The sequence below is a fragment of the Lepidochelys kempii genome, chromosome 6 (assembly GCF_965140285.1).
Source record: "Lepidochelys kempii isolate rLepKem1 chromosome 6, rLepKem1.hap1, whole genome shotgun sequence".
NCBI lineage: Eukaryota > Metazoa > Chordata > Testudines > Cheloniidae > Lepidochelys > Lepidochelys kempii.
In genome coordinates this window covers 38,847,783-38,869,446 of record NC_136385.1, presented here as the reverse complement: position 1 = coordinate 38,869,446, position 21,664 = coordinate 38,847,783, and the positions used below count along the sequence as shown (strand labels likewise).

The 21,664-nt window shown below is 39.2% G+C and overlaps 1 protein-coding gene across 3 annotated transcripts in view; it reads right to left on the bottom strand.

Moving 5' to 3' along the window:
* Window positions 1–21,664, bottom strand: part of TEAD1 (TEA domain transcription factor 1) — a 205,422-nt gene that overhangs the window by 52,102 nt on the left and 131,656 nt on the right. The window contains exons 4-6 of one of the 3 annotated variants that reach the window (XM_078853225.1): window positions 9,975–10,039; window positions 5,916–5,978; window positions 5,764–5,826 (exon numbers count right to left, since the gene is read on the bottom strand). In XM_078853225.1, the coding sequence (XP_078709351.1) occupies window positions 5,764–5,826; window positions 5,916–5,978; window positions 9,975–10,039 (191 nt within the window). The remainder of the gene's footprint in view (window positions 1–5,763; window positions 5,827–5,915; window positions 5,979–9,974; window positions 10,040–21,664) is intronic. The other 2 variants (XM_073347635.2, XM_073347636.2) reach the window with 2 other exon arrangements.

Here is a 21,664-nt window from a genome sequence, read left to right as displayed (position 1 = left end):
CAATCTTTACATCCAGTCCTAGGATACTGGCAGAGGACGAACAGCTAATTGGATGCCTTAAATTCCTTAGCAGGAGTGCCAAGTACTCTATCACTGGCTGGATCTTCAGGCAAAGGCTAGGTAGGTAGAATGATCTCTTGATTTAAATTAAATCCTGAAGGCATCTTGGGAACAAAAATTATTTACTGCCTACTTTACAACACTAAAAAAAACAGGAACTAAGGTCACTGGGACTGCTCCCAGAAGTCCAACCCAATAGTTATATGGAAAGAAAATTATTAGCCGTGAGTGGGCCACAGCCAAGGCCAGTGGATCCACCACTACAGAGTTCTATAGGTCTGAAGCTCTGGATCCTAGATGTCTACTACAGACCACCAAATTAGGAGGAGGAGGTGTATGAGATACTTCTAGAACAAACAACAGAAATATCCAAAACACGAGACCTGGTAATAATGGGGGACTTAACTAATAATATGGCAAAACAGAACTTTTTGTTCCGGAAAGCGGATAAAGTAACAAGGGGGACAGTTACTTTAGACTTGTTTCTGACCAACAGGGACGAATTGGTAGCGAATCTGAAGGTGGAATGCAATTTAAGTGAAAGTTATTATGAAACAACAGATTTCATGATTTTAAGGAAAGGAAGGAGTGAGAGCAGTAGGATAAGGACAATGGACTTTAAAAAGCAGACTTTAACAAACTCAATGTACTGGTCGGTAAGGTCCCATGGGAAGAAAATCAAAGGGAAAAAGAGGTTCAGGAGAACTGGCCATTTCTCAAGGAGCCAGTATTAAAGGCACAACTACAAACTATACCAGTGCGAAGGAAAGATAGGAAGATAGTCAAAGGTCAAAATGGCTCCATCTGAAGCTCATTAATGACCTGAAAATCAAAAAGGATTCCTACAAAAAGTGGATACATGGACAAATTGCTATGGAGGAGTACAGAAGAATAGCACAAGCATGTAGGAACAAAATCGGAAAAGCTAAGGCACTAAATGAGCAAGGGACATAAAAGGGAATAAGAATATATTAGGAGCAAGAGAAATAGGAAGGAAAGTAAAAAGAAAAGGAGGACTTGTGGCACCTTAGAGACTAACAAATTTATTTGAGCATAAGCTTTCGTGAGCTACAGCTCACTTCATCGGATGCATTCAGCTGGAAGTTTAGATCCTCTGCTTAGTGGGGAAGGAAAGCTAATAACTGATGACATCAAGAAAGCTGAGGTCTTCAATGTCTATTTTGCTTCAGTCCTCACTAAAAAGATTAATGATGACCAGATACACAACACAATTAATATTAACAAATAAGGGAAAGGAATGCAAGCTAAAATAGGGAAAGAACAGGTTAAAGAATATTTATATATAAGTTGGATGTAGTCAAGTCAGCAGAGCCTGCTGAAATTCATTCTAAGGTACCTAAGGATTTAGCAGAAACAATCTTGGAACAGTTAGCGATTATCTCTGAGAACTCCTGGAGGAGGAGTGAGGTCCAGAAGACTGAAGAACGGCAAACCTGGTACCTATTTTTAGAAAGGGGAACAATGAGAACCTGGGGAATTATAGACCTGTCAGCTAACTTTGATACCTGGAAAGATACTGGAACAAATATTAAACCATCAGTTTGTAAGCATCTGGAAGACAATAGGGTTATGAGGAATAGCCAGCATGGATTTGCCAACAAATAATCATGCAAAACCAATCTGTTTTCTTTCTTTTACAGGGTTACTGGCCTAAAGAATGACATGGGGGCAGGGGGAAGCTATGGAGATGATATGTCTTTATTTTATGGATTTGATATATCTTGACACAGTCCCACATGACAGTCTCATAAGCAAACTAGGAAAATGTGGTCTAGATAAAATTACTAAAAGGTGAGTACATAACTGGTTGAAAGCCCGTATTTAAAGAGTAGTTATTCATGGTTTGCTGTCAGACCAGGAGGGCATATCTTGTGCGGTCCCACAGGGGTCAATCCTGGGTCTGAAATACTATTCAATATTTTCATTAATGACTTGGATAATGGAGTATAGAGTATGCCTATAAAATCTGCAGATGACACCAAGCTGGGAAGGGTTACAAGCACTTTGGAGGACAGGATTAGAATTCAAAATGATCTTGACAAATTGGAGATTGATCCGAATTCATCAAGATGAAATTCAATAAAGACAAGTGCAAAGTACTGGGATGCTCTAGTTTACTGGGTCCTGCCACAACACAGAAGGCTGGACTTGACAACTGGAAAACAGAATCATAGAAATGTAGGGCTGGAAGGGATGTCAAGTAGTCATCATTTCAGCCCAAAATGCCTATAGGAATAGCAACAAAGCAACTGCACAGCTGCTTCTCAACATGCTACCAGATTTTTGCAAGAGAATTTTGTTAGTGGAAGCATATTTAGGGAATAATCTTGTGGCAAGGCAGGAGAAAAGGAGACCTAGGAGACTAAGGCCATCAGGCATCTCTGGCTGAACTGGTAATTATGGACAGACAGAAGGGATATTTGGATTCTTTCCAAAAGCAAGAAGATTCTCCCCTCACACTATAGTTGAGAAATGTGATGCTCAGATACAGGTTGTCTTAAATGTCTGTTGGTCTCCTGAACACTACCCATAGCACATTATATAAAAGTTATCTTTGGCCTTTGGTCAGTGCTGGACCGCTTGATTCACCGATAGGACAACTGGATAATACAAGTATGAGATACAGGATAACTGCATTCCCTTGTTATCCCAGATACTCTGACACTGGCTGTTTTTCATGTGCTGGCTAATACTAACCCAAAAGATGATTTTACACGGGATGATCTGGTTATAGCAAAATACAAGTAACTGGTCTTTACTGTAGCATGGACAATGGAATGTAAAATCAGGGATGCCAAGAAGTATCCAATCCTTCTTCCACCCCAAACAAATGACATTTCCCTAAGGTAATTTTCAGCATATGTTGGGAAGCATGGGTGGTTAGATATAGAAATTTTAGTTGTTCCATAAATCAGGTAATTCCACTAATACAAAATCTCTGGAGGAGTGAGGTTTCTTCTAAGGTCCAAAACAATCGGTTTCTTCCTCTTTCTGAGTGAGTTGTTTCAGCTACATGAGGAGGTAGAGCGGTAGATGTGTTCCTCACCAAGATTAGAGTATTTGTATCATCATCTTCTTCCTCAAAATTTCAGCTCCTCCTTTTTTGTGTGTGTGTGGGAGGGGAAGTGGCAGCTCTAATTTGTTTGAAGATGATTGTGCAGGTAGAGCAGGAGCCATGTTATAGACACAGAAATGTCAAGTGCAACCAGATGGCAGTGAGGGGCCATCTGCTTGGGCAGAGTCTTGGCTTCGCCCCTCCCCCTCCTCTTTCCCTTCAAGGTGCTGGACACTCTTCTGAACAAGGAACTTGAAGAGAGGTGTCAAATTGTGTCACTTCCTCCTAAAAGCCAGTCATATAAGGACGGTATTCTGAGTACAGTATAAATACTTCCCTTGAGGCAGTTAGGTGGGGAATAGGCAGAGTCTTGGCTTTGCTCCTTCCCCTCAATGTGCTGGCAAGCATACCTGAGCTTGCATGTGTTAGTAGGAGGGGGCTGGTCATAATTTGCTGCTGCTATCGGTTAATTTCTCCACTATGGAGCAAACAGAGAGTGGAGGGAACTGTGCCTCTCAGGGATACATTTCCTTCCTTTTGCCGCCCCTTTCACAGGGTTTGTTGTGAAAATTGAAATTGCCCTTTTAAAAAATTAATTTCTCCAACCTTGCTGTGTAATTGTTACACAGACTTGAAGTGAATGTCTTCTGTAGAGCAGCAGGGATAGTGAGACCTGAGTGTGAAGGGAATTCTTAGCACCAGAAGGGTGAAATAATTTTCACTAGCCCGTTGCTTGCTACTCAGCTCAGGTAGAGCTGCAATCCATCAATCTGCACTGATGGATCTGAGAGTGTGGGAATTAAAGAAACCATTACACAATAAGTTGTTGTACTAACAGACTGTTCATTCTTTACACAGCTCCTTAAAACCAACAGCCTTAGCAGGATACTTTTCTGAGCTCAATTTACGGTAAGTGTCTAAAGAAAGTCAACTAGAAAAGGAGACTTTTAAGTATCACTGGAGTTTAGTTTTTTGCCTTGCTCTGTGAAAAGCTTCAGTAGGAATCGTACAGCAGGTGCAGTAATAAAGAATATTTTTGTTTTAAAAATAGTGTCTTTTCATATTTGATGGTATTTTAGGGTCTGGACAATTTTTTTTTTTTTCAAGTTTTCCAAACACGATGGCCAATTTTTTAGTTAGGTTCCTAGCTCTATATTTAGGTATTTCAATACGTTTTCTGATTTTCAAAGTGCTGAGCACTCACAGCTCCTATCTATGTCAAGGAGAGCTTCAGGTGCTCAGCACCTCTGAAAATTAGGCCACTTATTTAGATGCTTAAATATGGATTTAGGTACCTAACTTTAAGCACTCAGTTTTGATAATTTTGGCCTAAATTGCTACATCTCTCTGTATTATTGCACCTTTGGTTAAAAAGCAGTATGTTTAAGTTGCCTTAGTTCTTCATCAACCCCAACTGCTTAGCCAGTGCAGCTAAAAAGCCAGCCACCACAGCCATACAAGCTTGCCAGCATGCTGCCCACTACACACTGAAGACCAAATGCTTCTATCACGTAGGCCTGTTATAAAGCCAGTCTGTTATTTACATATTGCAGTTCCAAGATCGTGGTAAGCTTCCCCAGCACTCACCACTTTGTATTGTGAAATTATTTTCTGAAATATTTTGCTTTTCAGCTAGAACAAAAACATGATTTGTTCTCATTCATAGCCGGGGTGGAGGTGGAGGTGGGGGGGGGGAGGGAAGACAACCCATAACAACTCAGAAAAAAGAAAGGGGGGGAATAAAAGATTTATAAGTTGCTTTGCTTTTTGTAAACAAAAAAAAATTAAAAAACTCTAAAACCTCCTTGCATTTCTAAGTAATGTGAGGTAACTTTAAAAATGTAACACAAGATCTCCCTTGGAAAATATGCAAAGACCCTTATTAAGCATTTCCAAGAGGTTCCTTTTAGGTTTGGTAGATCTTTCACGGAAAAATGGGGACATGTACAATTCATCAAGTCAGATTAAACAAACATATTTATATTCCCCCAACATGATGCTGATTGAAAATCTCCAAAGATTAACTAAGATAAATAAAAATATTTTACTTTGAAAGGAATATATCTTCAGGGAATCATGTACAGTAGTTAATTTAAAGTTATATTAGACTGTACTGTGGAAATTTCAGCCTGCAGTTTCTAAAGCAATCTTAATAACTATACTGTCTGGCTCTTAAAGTAAATAATCTATTTTTAAGTATTTTTGAAAGCATTTCAAAAGCACAGATTAAAAGCATTTTGGAACAGAAAAGAAGCATCACAATCCCAATTACCGCTGTGGAAATGATTTTTGTGTACAAGCGCACAAAAAAAACCAATCCCTCCTTTTATTTAAATACACTAACAATCTAGCACTAAGCTGTTAAAAAAATAACGGGTTAAAAACAATCATGTTTATGTGCTGAGTAGTTACAAAGAGTAGCTCACTTTGTATCTAGAGAGTGTTAAAATTTTTAATATGGATGCTAGTGCAGAAATCAGAGATTAAACACAAAGAAATGTAAACAGCTACCACATGCAAGAAAACTAGGTTACAAGAATCACAGCACCAGGCATTCACCAATCACCATGGAAAACAGGAAATGAAATGCATAGCAACCACAAGCCCAAAAGCAGAAAAGCGCATACCTTCAGCTTGGAATGAAAATCACGAGATTTCCTTCTGGCAAGAACCTGAATGTGACTAGACACCTGCAGGGTAGGGGAAGGGAGGAAAACAAAGGAAAAGCCTGTAACCATGGAGATGAAAAGCCCCCTACAACTGGGCAAGCCAAACGTACCTTAATGGCGGCTTGAATTTCTCGAACTTTCTTTCTTGCTAAGACCTGTATGTGACTAGACACCTACATTGTTCAGATTTATAAAAAAAAAAGAGAGAGAAGAAAAGAAAAAAGAAAAAGAAAAACAAAAAGGAAATCAAATTTAAAATATCTTTTTAAATTACTTTTTTTTGTGGGGGGAAGTTATTTACATCTTCAGTAAGCTCTGCTGTTAAAGATACCACGTTCCCAGCCAGATGCCTAGCTCTTAGCACCAAGGCTTAACAACACAGGCCATCATTGCAGTGACGTGACTAAGGAGAAAAAAGTTTAATCAATCAAGTTATATAGTCTTTTACAGGAGAGAACCAATGACACTGTTCAGAATTAGGTGTGGACCACCTGCTCTTTTGTTACAAGTCATACAACCCCTACAGACAGCCAAAGAGTCTTTGCTCATGCAAAGAGTCACTCCTTGCAAGAATAAGGACTAGCCATATTTATAGGGTTTGCAGAATCAGGCCCTTGTAGCATTCAGCATTGAATGAGAGACTCTATTTGACATAGCATCAAGAAATATTACCAATAATTTATCGCGTTCTATGACTTCAAATGATTACACTAAGGCTGTGTTTTGAGCGCATTAATAGTGCTACATTTGTTAACAACTGATAAAATATTGACACACTATAGGTCTTAAGGAACCATGAAATAATGCTACATTTCTTTGTAATATGAATATCAGTCATGTTTCTAAAACATTGATAATAAGTGCAGGCAACTCCTTTGAAGTCAATTTATACCAGGTCTGAATTTGGCCCACTGTCTTTACATGCACGACATCAGTGAAAAATATGTGCAAGCATGAGACCCAGTCCCGCACTGGATCAATTGTACTGGAAGTTTTGCCTGACTGATGAGTGAGAGATTGGGGGCCATGTTTTGCATTCATATTTTCTCAAGTATGTGTTAAAATCTGTTGTGATGATAATGGATTAAATCATAAGAACATAAGAATGGCCAGTCTGAGTCAGGCCAATGATCCATCCTGCTCGGTATCCTGTTTCCCAACAGTGGCCAGTGCCAGATGCTTCAGAGGGAATGAACAGAACAGGGCAATTACCGAGCGATCCATCCCCTGTCATCCAGTCCCTGTTTCTGGCAGTCAGAAGTTTAGGGACACCCAGAGAATGGGGATGACCATCTCGGCTAATAGCTATTGCTGGACCTATCCTCCATGAACTTTTCTAATTATTTTTTGAACCCAGTTATACTTTTAAATCCTGCCAAGTTGCTGAGCAACCAATCTAAACAGAAGCTGAGGGCACTTAGAACAGAGATGGGCAACCTACAGCCCACGGCCCTTGAGCTCCTATCCGGGGAGGCTAGCCCCCGGCCCCTCCCCTGCTGTCCCCGCTCCCCCCGCAGCCTCGGCTCAACATGCCACTAGCGCTCTGGGCGGTGGGGCTGTGAGCTCCTGCCAGGCAGCGCAGCAGGGTGGCTGGCTCCAGCCGGCCGGCACAGCTGCCAGTCCTGGTGCTCTGAGAGGCACAGTAAGGGGGCGGGGAGCGCGGGAGGAGGCAGGTTGAATAAAGGGTAGGGAGTCCCAGGGGACAGTGAGGGGCAGGGAGCCGGGGAGGTTCATAGATCATAGAATATCAGGGTTGGAAGGGACCTCAGGAGGTCATCTAGTCCAACCCCCTGCTCAAAGCAGGACCAATCCCCAATTTTTGCCCCAGATGGCCCCTTCAAGGATTGAACTCACAACCCTGGGTTTAGCAGGCCAATGCTCAAACCACTGAGCTATCCCTCCCGCAATAGGTGTTGGATAGGTGTGGGAGTCCCAGGGGGCCTGTTGGAGATGGGGTGTGGATAGAGATTGGGGCAGTCAGGGGACAGGGAGCAGGTGGGGTTGGATGGGGGTGGGGTCCTGGTGGGGCAGTTGGGGCATAGGGTCCCGGGAGGGGGCAGTCAGGGGACAAGGAGCAGCGGGGGTTGGATGTGTCGGGGATTCTGAGGGGGGCAGTCGGGGGTAGGAAGTGGGAGGGGGTGGATAGGGGGTGGGGGCCAGGCTATTTGGAGAGGCACAGCCTTCCCTACCCGACCCTCTGTACAGTTTTGGAACCCCGATGCGGCCCTCAGGCCAAAATGTTTGTCCACCCCTTACTTAGAACCTCCAGGAGTTGCTCAGCCCCCTGCAGGGCCCAATAACAAAAATTGCTAGAGAAACTTCTCTACCACCATATTATTTGTATTACAGTAGCACCTAGAGACCTGAACTAAGATCAGGAACCCAATGTGCTGGGTGCTGTACATACACATAGCAAGAGACAGCTCCTACCCTTGAACAGGTTTGAATCTAAAAAGACCTGATAGATAAAAGGAGGGAGAAATGAAATATTACTAACGTCACTTAGAAAAATCCTTTTGTTGTGGTACCTTAAAGCAACTCATGTTTGTTAGGGAAAAAATGTATTGTAATATGTAAACAAATTCTGATCCCTGAGGGCCAACTTTACTAGGTTTCTTAATGAAGCAGCCCAGGAACGAGAGTCTGTAGTTATTCAGACTAGTAAGCAGGTTGATAATTCAACATACATACATAATTTTCACACGTGGTAATTTTTGTTTTCAGTTTCACAGGATAATGGTGTGAAAGGTTACACGGTACGCCCAATTCTGCAATTTCAATTTTTTTAATTTTAATTTGTTGAGAAATTCTCAAAATTCTCAGTTTGGTGAAACTCAAACTGTGTCAAAATATTCATGATGTATTCATGTATTTTATTTATATATATGGGGAGGGGAGGCAGAACCTCTGGTGTGTAAATCAACATATCTCTACTGATTTAAATGGAGCTAGGCTGATTTACCCTGGCTGAGGATTTGGCCATGTGCTTGAAGCCATTGAGTTGTACTGTACTCTTAGCTGCACCTGTGCAACCTCAAGTTCATGGGGGTTGCCCAGGTATAACAGAAGAGAACTTGGAGCTTTAGTCCTCTGCTATGGATTTCTTTGTCAATGTGTTGTTTGTTCCCTCTCTATGAATTGCAGTTTCTCTCCTTCCTCATGGCTTTTTTTCATCCCTTGTACTTTATACTGCTTCCTAATTGACAAAGAACATCACCAGGGGGAAAATGTCACCCAATTCAACGTGCTTTAAATACAAGCATTGGCAGCAGGCCACCTTCGTTTGTGCTGACTCAGCATTACTTTTCACCACAGTACAAAACACGCATTGCAAGTCTGCATAAAAGCCTCCCCCCCTCCCCCATAACACACAAGGAGACCTGGAAGCTCCTGCTCAAAGTTAAAGAAGGAAAGGGACAGTGTAATTTGCAAACTTTTTACACTAGTGAACCAGTTTAGTAACTTCAGCACAAACTACACAAAGGTTATGTGTGCATTTGTGAGATGGCTAACCACTGTGAATATAATAATTAAAGGATCTAGTCATATGTGATAACTTAACTGATATGTGATAATCTTCTGAAAAAGATTAAAGACTGGTTAGAGGTTTATGCTGACTTATTTATGAACAAATCTTATTGTGGTTACAGAACAACAGCACCCCTAGCTCTTATTTAAACTACTCTATTTCACCCTATAGCAACCACGGACCATGAATAGGGAGCATGAGTAGAATGAGTCCACTGAATGCTCATTATTTATTTATTTTCCATATCCACAGCTAGTAACTTTCTTGTTTAGGTGAAGTGAGCGGACATTTAATTTTCCATTATTCACTATATGAAAACAATTGTTAAATTCTATATTTTCTTTATATGCAAATGGTGCAAGAATTAATATGGCTTATGTTAGTTTGACTTCTGAAATGTTCTTTTCATTATGAGGTAATAGCTACATATGTAGAGAGATTAATATGGAATGTGCCCAATAAATGGTCACTGAAATGATGAACAGATCAAACAATGGATTTTTAAAAAGCACATACTTAATCATAACAGTGAAATCAATGCATTATCTCAATAGAGCTGAATCACCATCAGCCATTGCAGCCAAAAATGCCATGTTTTGTCATTCGCTGACATGCACGCTTTCCAATTGGGTTGTTTTACCTGTTTCCTGGTCCGTGTCTTCCCCGTTCTAAGTTTGATGTATCTGGCTATCAATTCATTCCTACCTGAAATGAAGAAGAATTTACAATGAGGGCCAAACAGCCACAATTCTGTAAATGGAGCTATCAAACTGCATGATTTAAAAATATAAGCTCTACAAATATGAGGATAATCTGATTTTTATATAATCTGATTTTCATTTATAGAAGTGGCATTCATCAATATTTTTACCATTTACTTTTCTTTCCCTAATACAGTACATTACAGACAAGATATGTGTATATAAATAAAATATAATCCTACTTGAGTCCTGCAAACACATTAATGGAAACCCCAGCTAGACAGTGAAAATTTGAAGACACATGTCCCAGTGACTGTGCAGCTCCCTAGTGGCTGTAATCCTCGATCCCCCCTGTGTTAGGAAAGGGTTCCCGCTTGCTGTGAATTTCTCAAGTTCTGCTCTGTGACTTTAGACAGTCACACAGGCGAAAATTTTCAAATGTGAGTTTATAAACTTGGACATCTAAAGGAGCAGATGATTTCCAGAGGATCTAATGCCTCTACAAATTCTAAGCTGAAAATCTGGTCTCTTCTTTAGGTCTCCTACTTTTGGAATTCAGGTGCGAGCATTTTGGCCTTAACTACTCTGTGTCTGTTTCCCATGTTTAAAATGAGGCTCAGAAAATATATCCACCTTACCGAGGTTTTGAGATGATTAGATAATTACTTTGTAAAAGTGCTTTGAGATCCTCCAATGAAAGAAGCTACGATCCTGATTCAGCAAGGTACTTGGGCACACACTTAACTTTACGCAAACAAGTTCTTGCATTTACCTGCTTAATTGAGGACTGTCAGCACTTACTTATTATTTTAAAACTCTAGTTTGGTTTGAAACATACTCTTTGAACACAGGATTTCAAAGTCTAAAGTTGGTCTGCTTTCTCAGCCAGAGAGCAGGGTGTTTAATGAAAGTAAAATTTTCTTTAAAAATCTCCCTCCTAAACATTACTGACATCAAGGTTAATGAAGTTTCTATGATGGCCTATTCATTTTCACTTTATATTATATAATCTCTATTTTACTTCTCATCATGTTGAACAAATGTTATGCTAACTTAGAATCATATTTCTGTTAAACACAAGGTAAAGTAAGCAAGGTACCAGTGACAATGAGAGGACTTAAATTAAGAGGTTTTTTTTAATTGCAGGTTGAAGACTATGGTATTAGAGACCTTAAATCTCACCACCTTCTGGGTCACTTTGAAGTTAACTAGGAGGGTCTCTGACTAGAAGGTGCAGGTAGGTGTTATGCCCATATCAGACAAGTATCCAAATTTGTATTGGTTTGCTGTTGTGGGGGCAGATACAGACATTTTTAAATAAGGAACCTGCATTGGAAGGGGCACCTGTTAAATGGAGCATGTAACTAGGGCCACACACAAGTTTTTGGGGCCAGGGTAAAATTTAAAACTAAATCAACCAACCCAAAAAATTATCAGTGCAAAAACACTGAGGGAAGGCTGGAAAGGGGGAGCATGTCGGAAAGAGAGCCTGCCTCACACTAAGCTACTGGCCTGCGGGGCTGGGCCTGGCTCCACATAGGTGTTGCAACCTGGCACATGGGATCAAAGCACCACGCATGATGGGCGGTTGGCAGCCAGACCAAACTTGAGTGAGAGATATGTGACTCGGTGCACAGGGTTCCGGTTGAGCCAAATTTGAATGGTGCTGTGACCCTGTGCTCCAGGTCATGAGCCCATTTACTCAAATTCCATGGGCTTGGGGGCCCTCGCAAACAGTGAGTCCAGGGGAAACTACTCCTTTTGCCCACCCTCTCTGGGAGGTCCTACACATAACACAATTATTTAACTAGCCAGGAAGGGGAAATGGGCCACTATGGTCTAGTTTTGCTCTGAAGCACCAGTTCATGGAGAAAACAGCACTAAAGTGGAAAAACAATTAAAAGATCATCCAGAAGTAAAAGGTGGGTGAGTGGTCAAGAGACTGAGGCCTGAGCAATGGGAAAGAGCAGAGAAAACACAAATAAAATAATAGTTCCAACACACTATATTGCAGATGCACCAGGTCAGCAGCTTAAAGCAACCTTCCTGCAATGGTTTGGTACCCTTACACATCCATATTGTCCCTATATTATGTATTAGGGTAATACAGTGAGTGAAAACTGCTGCGAAATGAAACGAGAACAAGGAGGGTGAAGGATTATCACTGCCTTTAATTAGGGAACATGAACAGTGCAAAGGCTCTGGAACCTGGCAAACTTCAGGTTGCAGTGTATGGTTTATCTGCTTGGCCAGGACTTAACAGAGCTAATGTGTCCCTCAGCGTGACAAGCTGTGAGGAAATTTTACTTGATTTAAGTGCACCTTTTGTTTAAACTAGGGGAGGTGCCCTGCTGTGGAAGCAATGGGGGCCACGTATATATCTTTCAATAAACACATGAATAAAATACTCAGGCCCAGTTCTTCAATGCAACAAGGTAGAAAAAGTTGCCCTAGAGGGACAGCTGGTGATTCCCATCATGTAAGAAAATCCTTAGTGTAAAAACAGTGTCACCAGCTCTACAGCCCCACATTCTGCATTCCTGACAGGCTTGGTGTGGGGGTAAGAGTGCTCTCATCAATCCTCAGCCAATGAAGTAGTCTTCATGAGATCATGGCAGTTGGCCTAAGTCACACTTGAGGAAGGGGCTGTTAAACAACTTCAAAAGATATATTTGTACCACTGTGTGTAAATATATTTAAAACATGGCCCTTTACTTATCTAGAGTGAGTTTTTATACTAGGATTAGGCATTGCCTTGAAAATGGAGTTTAGAATGAAAATGGTGCTGGTATCTAGGGGTTGAAAATTTTACCCAACACACAACAGCTCAAGAATTAAATCTAGTCACCTGGCCTAAACTCACCAGCACCCCAAGTCATTCCCCCATTCTAAACTATCACCAATGGGAAAGCCACATTTTCCTTGATCAGAGTCAGGGTAAAGGCAACAGAAAGATGGCTTAGAGCCATTGAGCATGAACTGAGCAGAGCTGATTGAGCCCTAGCTGCCACCTGCCCTTAGGAAAATTTCACTAATCAATAAGCATGAACAATAACACTACTTAATACACACAAATTACACATTCACTGCATATCTAGAATTGCAACCCCTCAATATTAACCAAATTGTTGAAGCTGAGATGCAGTAGTTCACCTGAAAGAAATTTTAGCCATTTCTATTATTTCATTTAAACACTGTTATAATCTGTACATAATTCTCCTCTGATCTAATATTGCCACACCCAAGTATTAAAACATAAGATTTTTTAAAAATTGTCATGATTTTTAAGTCAAAGTTGGTTTGAGCATTTAGTGGTCATGTTTTCAAGCTTTTCTCCTCAACCCTGAGGGCTAAAAACTTTTCTTTTTAAATGAAATTTGTCATATAATCACCTGGCAGGAGCTGAAGCTTTTCAAAAAAATCCACCAAATATTGCAAGGTTAATACTCAAACGCTGCCCCTAATCTGACTCCCATCTGCACACAAGCTAGCTGGCCCATCCCAGGGCCTTCACAGTTTGGTTGTTCTGTCTCATGTTAGGATAGCTTGATTCTTGCATGAGTGTCATTATTTGAATGTAGTAATTTGAGCTAACAGTTGTATGTAGTGAGACAAGCCCTAAGAGACAAAGCATACAAGATGACCAAGACCTTACAAATCTTCTAATGGCCATAGTTTTCCTCCAGGGGAGAAATGATCCCCAAGTCTAATCAGGGAAAAAGATACTTCAGCCTTAGAAGTCTCAGTAACATACCAATATCAGTCTAGCCAGTGTTATCTGAGAAGCCTTAACTAACTAAGCCTTTCTTAGACTCCACCTGTAAAATAAACATTACCTAACACATGAAAGGAACTAGGATTCTCCAAATAAAAGTTTAGGGACTTTGTGTTATCTGCCAAGCAACACATTCTCTCTTTTTCTAAAATCAGACTGGGTCAGAAACTGACCAAAGAAAAACGCTTCTCTCTTGACTGACATGGAAATGGAGAGAATTTTAAGGAAGCAAAGGCAGGACAGGATCCTAAAACACACCCTGTCTTTGTGAAGTAGCAAGAGACCGAAACAAAATGGGACTCAAGGAACCACCTACATCAGACATTAGAAATCTTAGGAGTTGCAAAGTGTCCCTGATTAGATATGAATGTGCTTCTCCAAGAAGAGTACGTTTGTGGTACTGTTTTCTCCACCCTTCTCCTAAAGGTGAAAAATAATATATATGGAGATTGCCAAGTGGAAAAGAAACCTCACGCTCATGAACTGGAAATCTTCTATTCCTTCTTGTCTTCTGTTATGAGCCAGTCTCCTCCTTGGAATTTTTTGGTTCAGGTATCAGACAGTCTTGGGAAGGTGCCCAGTGAGATGAAGCACATCTCCAGAGCAGAGGAATCTTACTGAACCTATTCCAAGGGATATGAAGAACGGGAGGAAAAGCCTCCCTTCCTCAGAAAGGACCAGGACTGTGGGGGATTAAATTTAATTTTTTTTAAAAGAATGTTTGATGTGGGTTTGTTTAAAAAAGAAAATCCAAGCTCATAGGCTTCTTCCATAGTCATCTGTAAAATAAGCTCAATTTAAAAAAAAAATTACAAATTGTCCATTGGTTGATACAGTGGAAGATACATTTTAAAACTAGAGCAATATTTTGTACTCATTCTAGAAACTACTTGGAAAATGGTAGCATATCAAACTTTTCTGCCTGCAGAGTTAGGAAGACATCAATGCATTAGTTATATTTGGAACAAATTTGAAATATTTCTTTCACAGCCATGAGGGTTAGTGACTTTTTTTTATTTAAATGAAAGATTAAATTACATGAAAGTTGACAGCACTCAATCTGAAGAGATTCCTATTCTCCATGGGAAACCAGAATTTTCAAATCCTTCTGATATAAGCATGCTTTACAATGCAAAGAAAACTCTTAATAATTGTGGCACCAAGCAGACACTGATATTATGCAGCATATATTGACACACAAAATGAATGGAGCAACATTCTGTTTTCAAAATATTTTTATATTAAAATAGTTGTAAAAATAGTATTTTCCATAATTCACACTTCAGCTGAAAGTCACACACTCACACTGAAACTATGGATGCTCAGCTGCAGATGCTCAGCTGGGGTAAATTGCCACAGAGCTATGACAATTTGTACCAGCAGTGGATCTGCCCCATAAACTGGCAGGCCAAGTTTCATTCCACTCTCTAGGCATGATCTATCATTCCAGTATTATGTTAAAATCCCGTCGAGTTACACCAGCGTAAAACTGGAAGCAACACAGGGATAAACTGTGCCCTCTAGCTTTATAGCTGCAGGGCAGTGTGGAGTTTTGCAATTCCTTTATTTGGAAAGTTAATGACACAAATTAAAACACTGCACCCAAAGCCCACAATAATAGCTGCCTTCAAAATGTGTGTACTAATAATAAATAATATATTAAGTACAGAAAATTAAACCATTTAATAACTTGAAAACGGGTAGTGAATTAAAAAAAGTTCTCCTATTCAGTAGCAAAATACAAGTAGCTAGAAGGAAAAAATATGCAAACTTGAGATTCCTCTTTTTATGTGACTATATATTGTTAATTTCCCCAAATAACAAACGGTATTTCAGATACATGCATGGGTATTGCTCTGTGTTTAAAACCTCATTACAAACATTTATCTACAAAGATTTCATACCCAAAATGGTATTCTCACCATGGCCAGGATTTTCAAAAGTATTTCGTGGTTTTTGGGTACCTGAATTTTTGACTGCCCAAACAGAAGCACCTACGGAGGCCTGAATTTTAGAAGTGCTGAGCACCCAGCCTTAGACCAAATCTTGTTGTCAATGGGAATTTTCCTTGACTGAGGACGCAGTGCCAAATCCTGATCACCTTATGCTAGACCTCTTACAAACTTCACTTGGACAATTCATGTGAATAAAGGAAGCAGGATTTGGCCTCTTTGTTTTGTCGTGCAGGAGGGCCTGCTCCAGATACCACCAAAGTTAATGAGAGTTTTTTCACTTACTCCAGTGGGAGGTGGATTGGGCTCTATTTGTGGTTTTGCTCTACGAGAGCTTGATTCTGAGTACACCTCATTGATGTCAGTGGGAGTTGAGGGTGCTCAACACCTCACATGAGTAGTCAGCACTTTGCAGGATTGAGCCCTGAACTTTTCCACTCCATTTTGCAAGCACAAAATGAAGCTCTTGGAGCATTTGCCCAAAAGTTTATGTGATGTTTTCTAAAGACATTGTAAAGCTAAATTAACTAACAAAAAGTGTCTTGGAGATAAAAGAGCTGTAAAAGTCAATGACTGGTTAAACAGTTTAAATGCGTAAGTAAGACATCCTCTATTTAAAAGTTATGGGCAAATCTATTTTAAGCTTTTAAAAATACTAAGGGCAGGTGTTTAAGTCATCCACATACTGAGTTTTAAGAAGGCTTAGAGTAGGGGGTTGGGCTCTGCTTCCTATGCAGGCAGCATTTTGTTCAGACAAGCTTACTGCAGAAGGTCATGTGACATAGGCCAAATAAACAGCATCTGGGGATTTTCAATTACAGACCTTCACCCAGCATGCCTGCACTGTAATCTCTACCAGATGAGGCTCAGGCCTCACTATTTTCAATAATTCACACACTGTGTACACATAACATGACAATAAGGGCATTCATGCAACCGCCTGATTCGCACATCAAAGCTCCCAAATGGCCAGCTGTAAGCATGCTTACTGCTGAATAATTCATTCTTTTCACAGGCTTGAAAAAACGCTCAGCAGGAGTTGGCAAGCTTGTGTTCTTTCCTGTGTGGTATGCTAAACTCAAATTTTGAAAGAGGTACAGGCCCACTAAAAAGAGTCAGAGATCCAACCATTTGAATATACATTTGTGAGCATTCAGATGGCCGATTTAAAAAAGCAATCAACTAAACAAGCTAAATTTCCAAGTGGAGGAGAGGGAGATAAGATGAAAAAGCATACACATTTCTGGGGCAGGTGTTTATTAAAAATAAAACAGCTCTTCTAATGTAAGATTTCTGTATTGCATAAATCATACGAACATGAATATCTCAGGCTCATCAGATGCTTAACAGTTTACAAATTCAACGAACTTAACATTTCCATATATCTAGCATAGTTTTTTTTACTGTATTACAACATGGGTTTTATTTCACTCGTACATAAAACACGAAATATGCAAAATCACGGAAGCCAACCTTGAAAGTCCTGAGTAGGGTTCTCATACAACTGGACATAAATAAGTCCTTTCTCTGTTTGAATTTTTAACAACTTATTTGGAATTTTGCAGCTATATATTTCTAAGCATTCAGCTCACTATGTCTTTTGATAATACTGACAAAATAGTGCACAAAATTTTGCAGATTCTAATTACTTTTTGCTGTTACTTTTATATATACTAAAGCACTATTTCGTAAAGAAATAGCCTGCTCCATAATATTAAGTTTTCTTATCTGTCAATCAACTCCAGCACCAGCAGGATCAGCTAGTCATGACCTCCCCTCATAGCAAACACATGCTGCTTACCAGCTGTGGACTGTGTATTTTTACACCCTTTTCTCTATCATTCAGAATGGTTTCCTCTTAATCACAATAATCCCAAAAGTGCTAAAACATATCAATCGTCCTTTAAGCCCTGCCTACAAAAGGCCAGCCGTCCTGCCTTTATAGGCTTGTCCGACAGCAGCTGATACTTCATTCAACTACAAATCCAATTTAGCAGTTAACAAGAGGTTTAGCATCACTGGAAAAATATTGGTGTTGATCCTGTGCTCTTAAGTCAGCAAATATTCCTCTGCCATATTGTTTTGCTTTTTCTGTCATATTTGCATTTCAGATGAATTTCCCAAAGGGACTCCAACAGAATGTAACCTCTGAGCTGACAATATTTATAGCCAATCAAATAGAGATTTTTCAAATTCATTTACAAGTTACAGAAATATAAAGCTATTAATATTCCAAGTGTTTACCAGTTGTAACATAATTATTCTCTCAAAACCATACATCACATTTCATATAGATTAACTGTACAAAAATTATTTGCTATATTCCTGTGGTGAAGTAATCTTTCACTTTTATATGGAAGATAATTTAAATTTCCAAATTATCTGATGAACACAATAATTTAAATTCACTGCTTTTGTTTGTTATTTAAAGAGCACCAGAAATACACACAGTACTTCACAAAACAAAGACAGAGTCCGTGTCCAGGGAGTTTACAATTAAAGGGCCAGATTCTGAAATGCCATTCTGCAAATCAACAGGATCACATGCTTAGGTCTAGATTAGCACTTCACAATGCGAGTTGGGGCAGCGCATAGTTGTGCTGCCCTAGAAACAGAATAGGGACCCGTTTTCCCCTGGTTCCACAGGGAAAGTAATCTGCACCATACCAATACCTGGCAGAGAATATTCATTCCTCTGTGCTCACTCATCATTGCAAGGCTGAAACCAACGTTATGTCCATGTCTCTACCTGTGTCCTCTCTTGTGCAGACGGGGCACAGTGGACTAATGGCTGCTTTCTCCTCTATGTTGCAACCTGTGTAGTCTGCCAACATAGGGAAGTAATGGGATGTCTTACATACCCTTATTCCCTCCATAGACACAAGCCAGCTCATGAGTGAACCCACAAGGATGTGCAGAATGTGGCCCTAAATTTATACAGGAACAACAGGAGGAAGAGATAGACATAGGAAGGAGTTGTGAGAACACTATGATCATGGGGTACTTAAGGTGGTTGCCATTTGTGTCATGAGAGTCATCTAGTTAGTTTTTATATTAAAAAAAAAAAAGATTACAATAAGCCTTTAAAGTTTAATTATATGAAATGAACTGCTAGGAAAGTGTACTGTAAAAATGGGTACCCCAGCAAGACAGAAAAAGGACAAGGCACAGGAAATAGAATAATAAAATAATTCTCCTGGGTGTTAATGGACTAATATCCATAACGTAATGAAGTTCTAATACAATTATGTTCCTAAAGAAAAGAGCCTTTTGTGATTTTTGGTTATTTAAAAAAATACCAAAACCCAATAATCTCAGATTTAAGCAGAAACACAAAATAATTTACAAAGCAAAAGGGAAATGACCTACCAGGAACATGGAAAAATTATCCTTTTAATATTAGGCCTTGCACTCAATAGCTTGTTATTTATCCCAGCTTCAGTTTTAAAGACTTAAAAAAAAAATAACCACAAACACATCTGGTTCAAAAAGGTCTTCAGTGACACAAATGAGATTCATTGGACTCTGCTTGGCATGTTTTCAAATCATGGAATATTCCATAGAAGCAATGTTTATTTCATGTGGGTTTCAAATTTTATTCTTTTCTTTTGGGTCTTTAAAGCACACCCAGAATAAATATTTCAAAGACAGCAAAGAATGGTATAGGGATTTTGAGTTTGTTTAAATTCCAATTCATTAGATTAATATTTTTTCAGTGTCCCAACAAAAGAAGCATTTATAATTTGCCTGGCTTAATTAAAATACAAACATGACAACAAAGCTATATTGAATTTCATTTGCCACCTTGTAATTATATAGTTTGCTACATACTATAAACTGTATTTTATTACATCCATAAAAATGCATTTAAAACAAATGGAAAATTTATAGGTTTCAGAATATACAATGAAAGAGAAAGAAATCCCCAAACCTGCCCTTTGCACCTATCTGAATCTGCTAAACGATGTTTAACAGATTATATAAAACATAAATGTCCTTAATCTGACATATTCAAGAAAAGAGCTATTATTGTTTTTGTTACTATGATAGGAAATCTTAGCAACCTAGTTGTGAGCAGCTTACGTGATATTCATGTTACCTTAGTGTACGTAGAATTATTGTATTGCTTTCTGTAGCAGTGCTGATATTGCATGGCACAAACAGGTTCAAAAACAAGATGACTTTTGACCAAAGCTACTAGTAAAAAGTCTGATTTCAACAGAAATCTTTCAAATGTACAGACAATAGACTGGCTGACCTGTCATGCATGATGGATGAGTTAAAAGGATTAAAAACCACTATTTGCATCACAATAGATAAAAATTAGCAAAATAGAATTTCTCAGTAGGTGGTTTCAGTTCCGTTTGTTCCTTGAGGAAAGAGAAGGTCCATTTTTAGAGGAATTACAGTTGATTTAAATAATATTAATTTGCAGAGGTTAACTTTTAGGTGCGGCTTTTTCGTCTGTGGGTAGTCCTTAAGAATGATGAAGTAAATGTCACACTAACAGTTAAAAAAGCAACATTTTTAGCGCCATATGAAATATTTAAATTCTGGGGTTTTTTTAACATGACAAAATGTTTTAAGATTATATTTAAATTGTATATGTTGGTTTTTGAAATTTGCTCTTTAATTTTTGCACATACACAAACTGCATATGCAAGAAAGTATTAAATACCAAGGAATGTAAACTGACCATAATGCAAATATATTCATTTAAGAAACACTCATTCAGTTATTGTAAAGTTTGCACATAGTGTTTCCTTGAGTTCCAAATCCATGATTATGACTCAGCAGCTGAAAAAGGTGAGATGTTCAAAATAATGCATATGTATTTCTTTCACCTAGATTTATAGCACATGGTGGTAGCTTCTAGAGATTTGAAAGCTCACAGCACAAAACAGCATAATGAAAGGCTTGCTTTTCACTGTAACTTCAAGAATTAACATTAACAAAAGAGAAAATATATATGACTAAGATAACAATGAAAATGCATATGGTATGGAAGTGCTAAAAGTGTTGATACAACAACAGAACACACCCACTAGGGTGAAGCGAAGACTCCTACTGAGGCCACTCCTGCAGAAGGGAATAAAACAGAGGAACTCAGGCCTGTACTAAGGTGGTTGTGAGAAATCTGGCCTTCCCCCAAGACTGGTCAGTTAAATACGAGCACACATAGTTTCAAAAGTAATGGAGCATGGATGACGCATACAAAGGTTTAGCAGCCAGTGAGCAGCAGGTTTGAAAAATAATGTCATTGCACAGCCAAATCTGTCCTTGCACATATGTTTACACTCCCAATGGTGATCCATGGTCACTCTAATTGGTAACACATTCTGCTGTATATTACAGTGACATTAATGCAGAACAGAGTCATGGCATTATGGAGGTAGATTTCTTCCAAGGACGATATTACAAATGGAAAAAACTGTGACATGACTTTTCAGTTCAGCATTTACTATAATGAGATTGTAAGAGAGCTGGTCACTTCCCTTGTTTAGCGATTCCAAGTCTGACCAAATGCAATAGCTCTTTAAACAAGGCAAATATCAGATGCCTCAGCTAAGGACTGTTATGTCTATCTTATTGCTGGGGGGAGGAGTGGGTGTTAATTTACATAAGATTGATGACAGTGTGAGTTGCCTTCATTTCCAGCTCCTCAGATTCTATAGTCCTGGCTGTTGCTCACAGTTGTTTGCAAAAGCTGTTTATTTAGCTTATGAATTATTTGGTGTAGTGAAGATGTTTTGTGTTCACAACAGGTGCAAAGAGATATTTAAACATACCTTATGTCAAGTGTTTTGGACTCCGTTTACATGTGATGACAGGTTCTGACAGCATATGGGCCAAGTTGAGAAACATTTGACCAAGGTATGAAAGATACTGGGAATTATCCAAC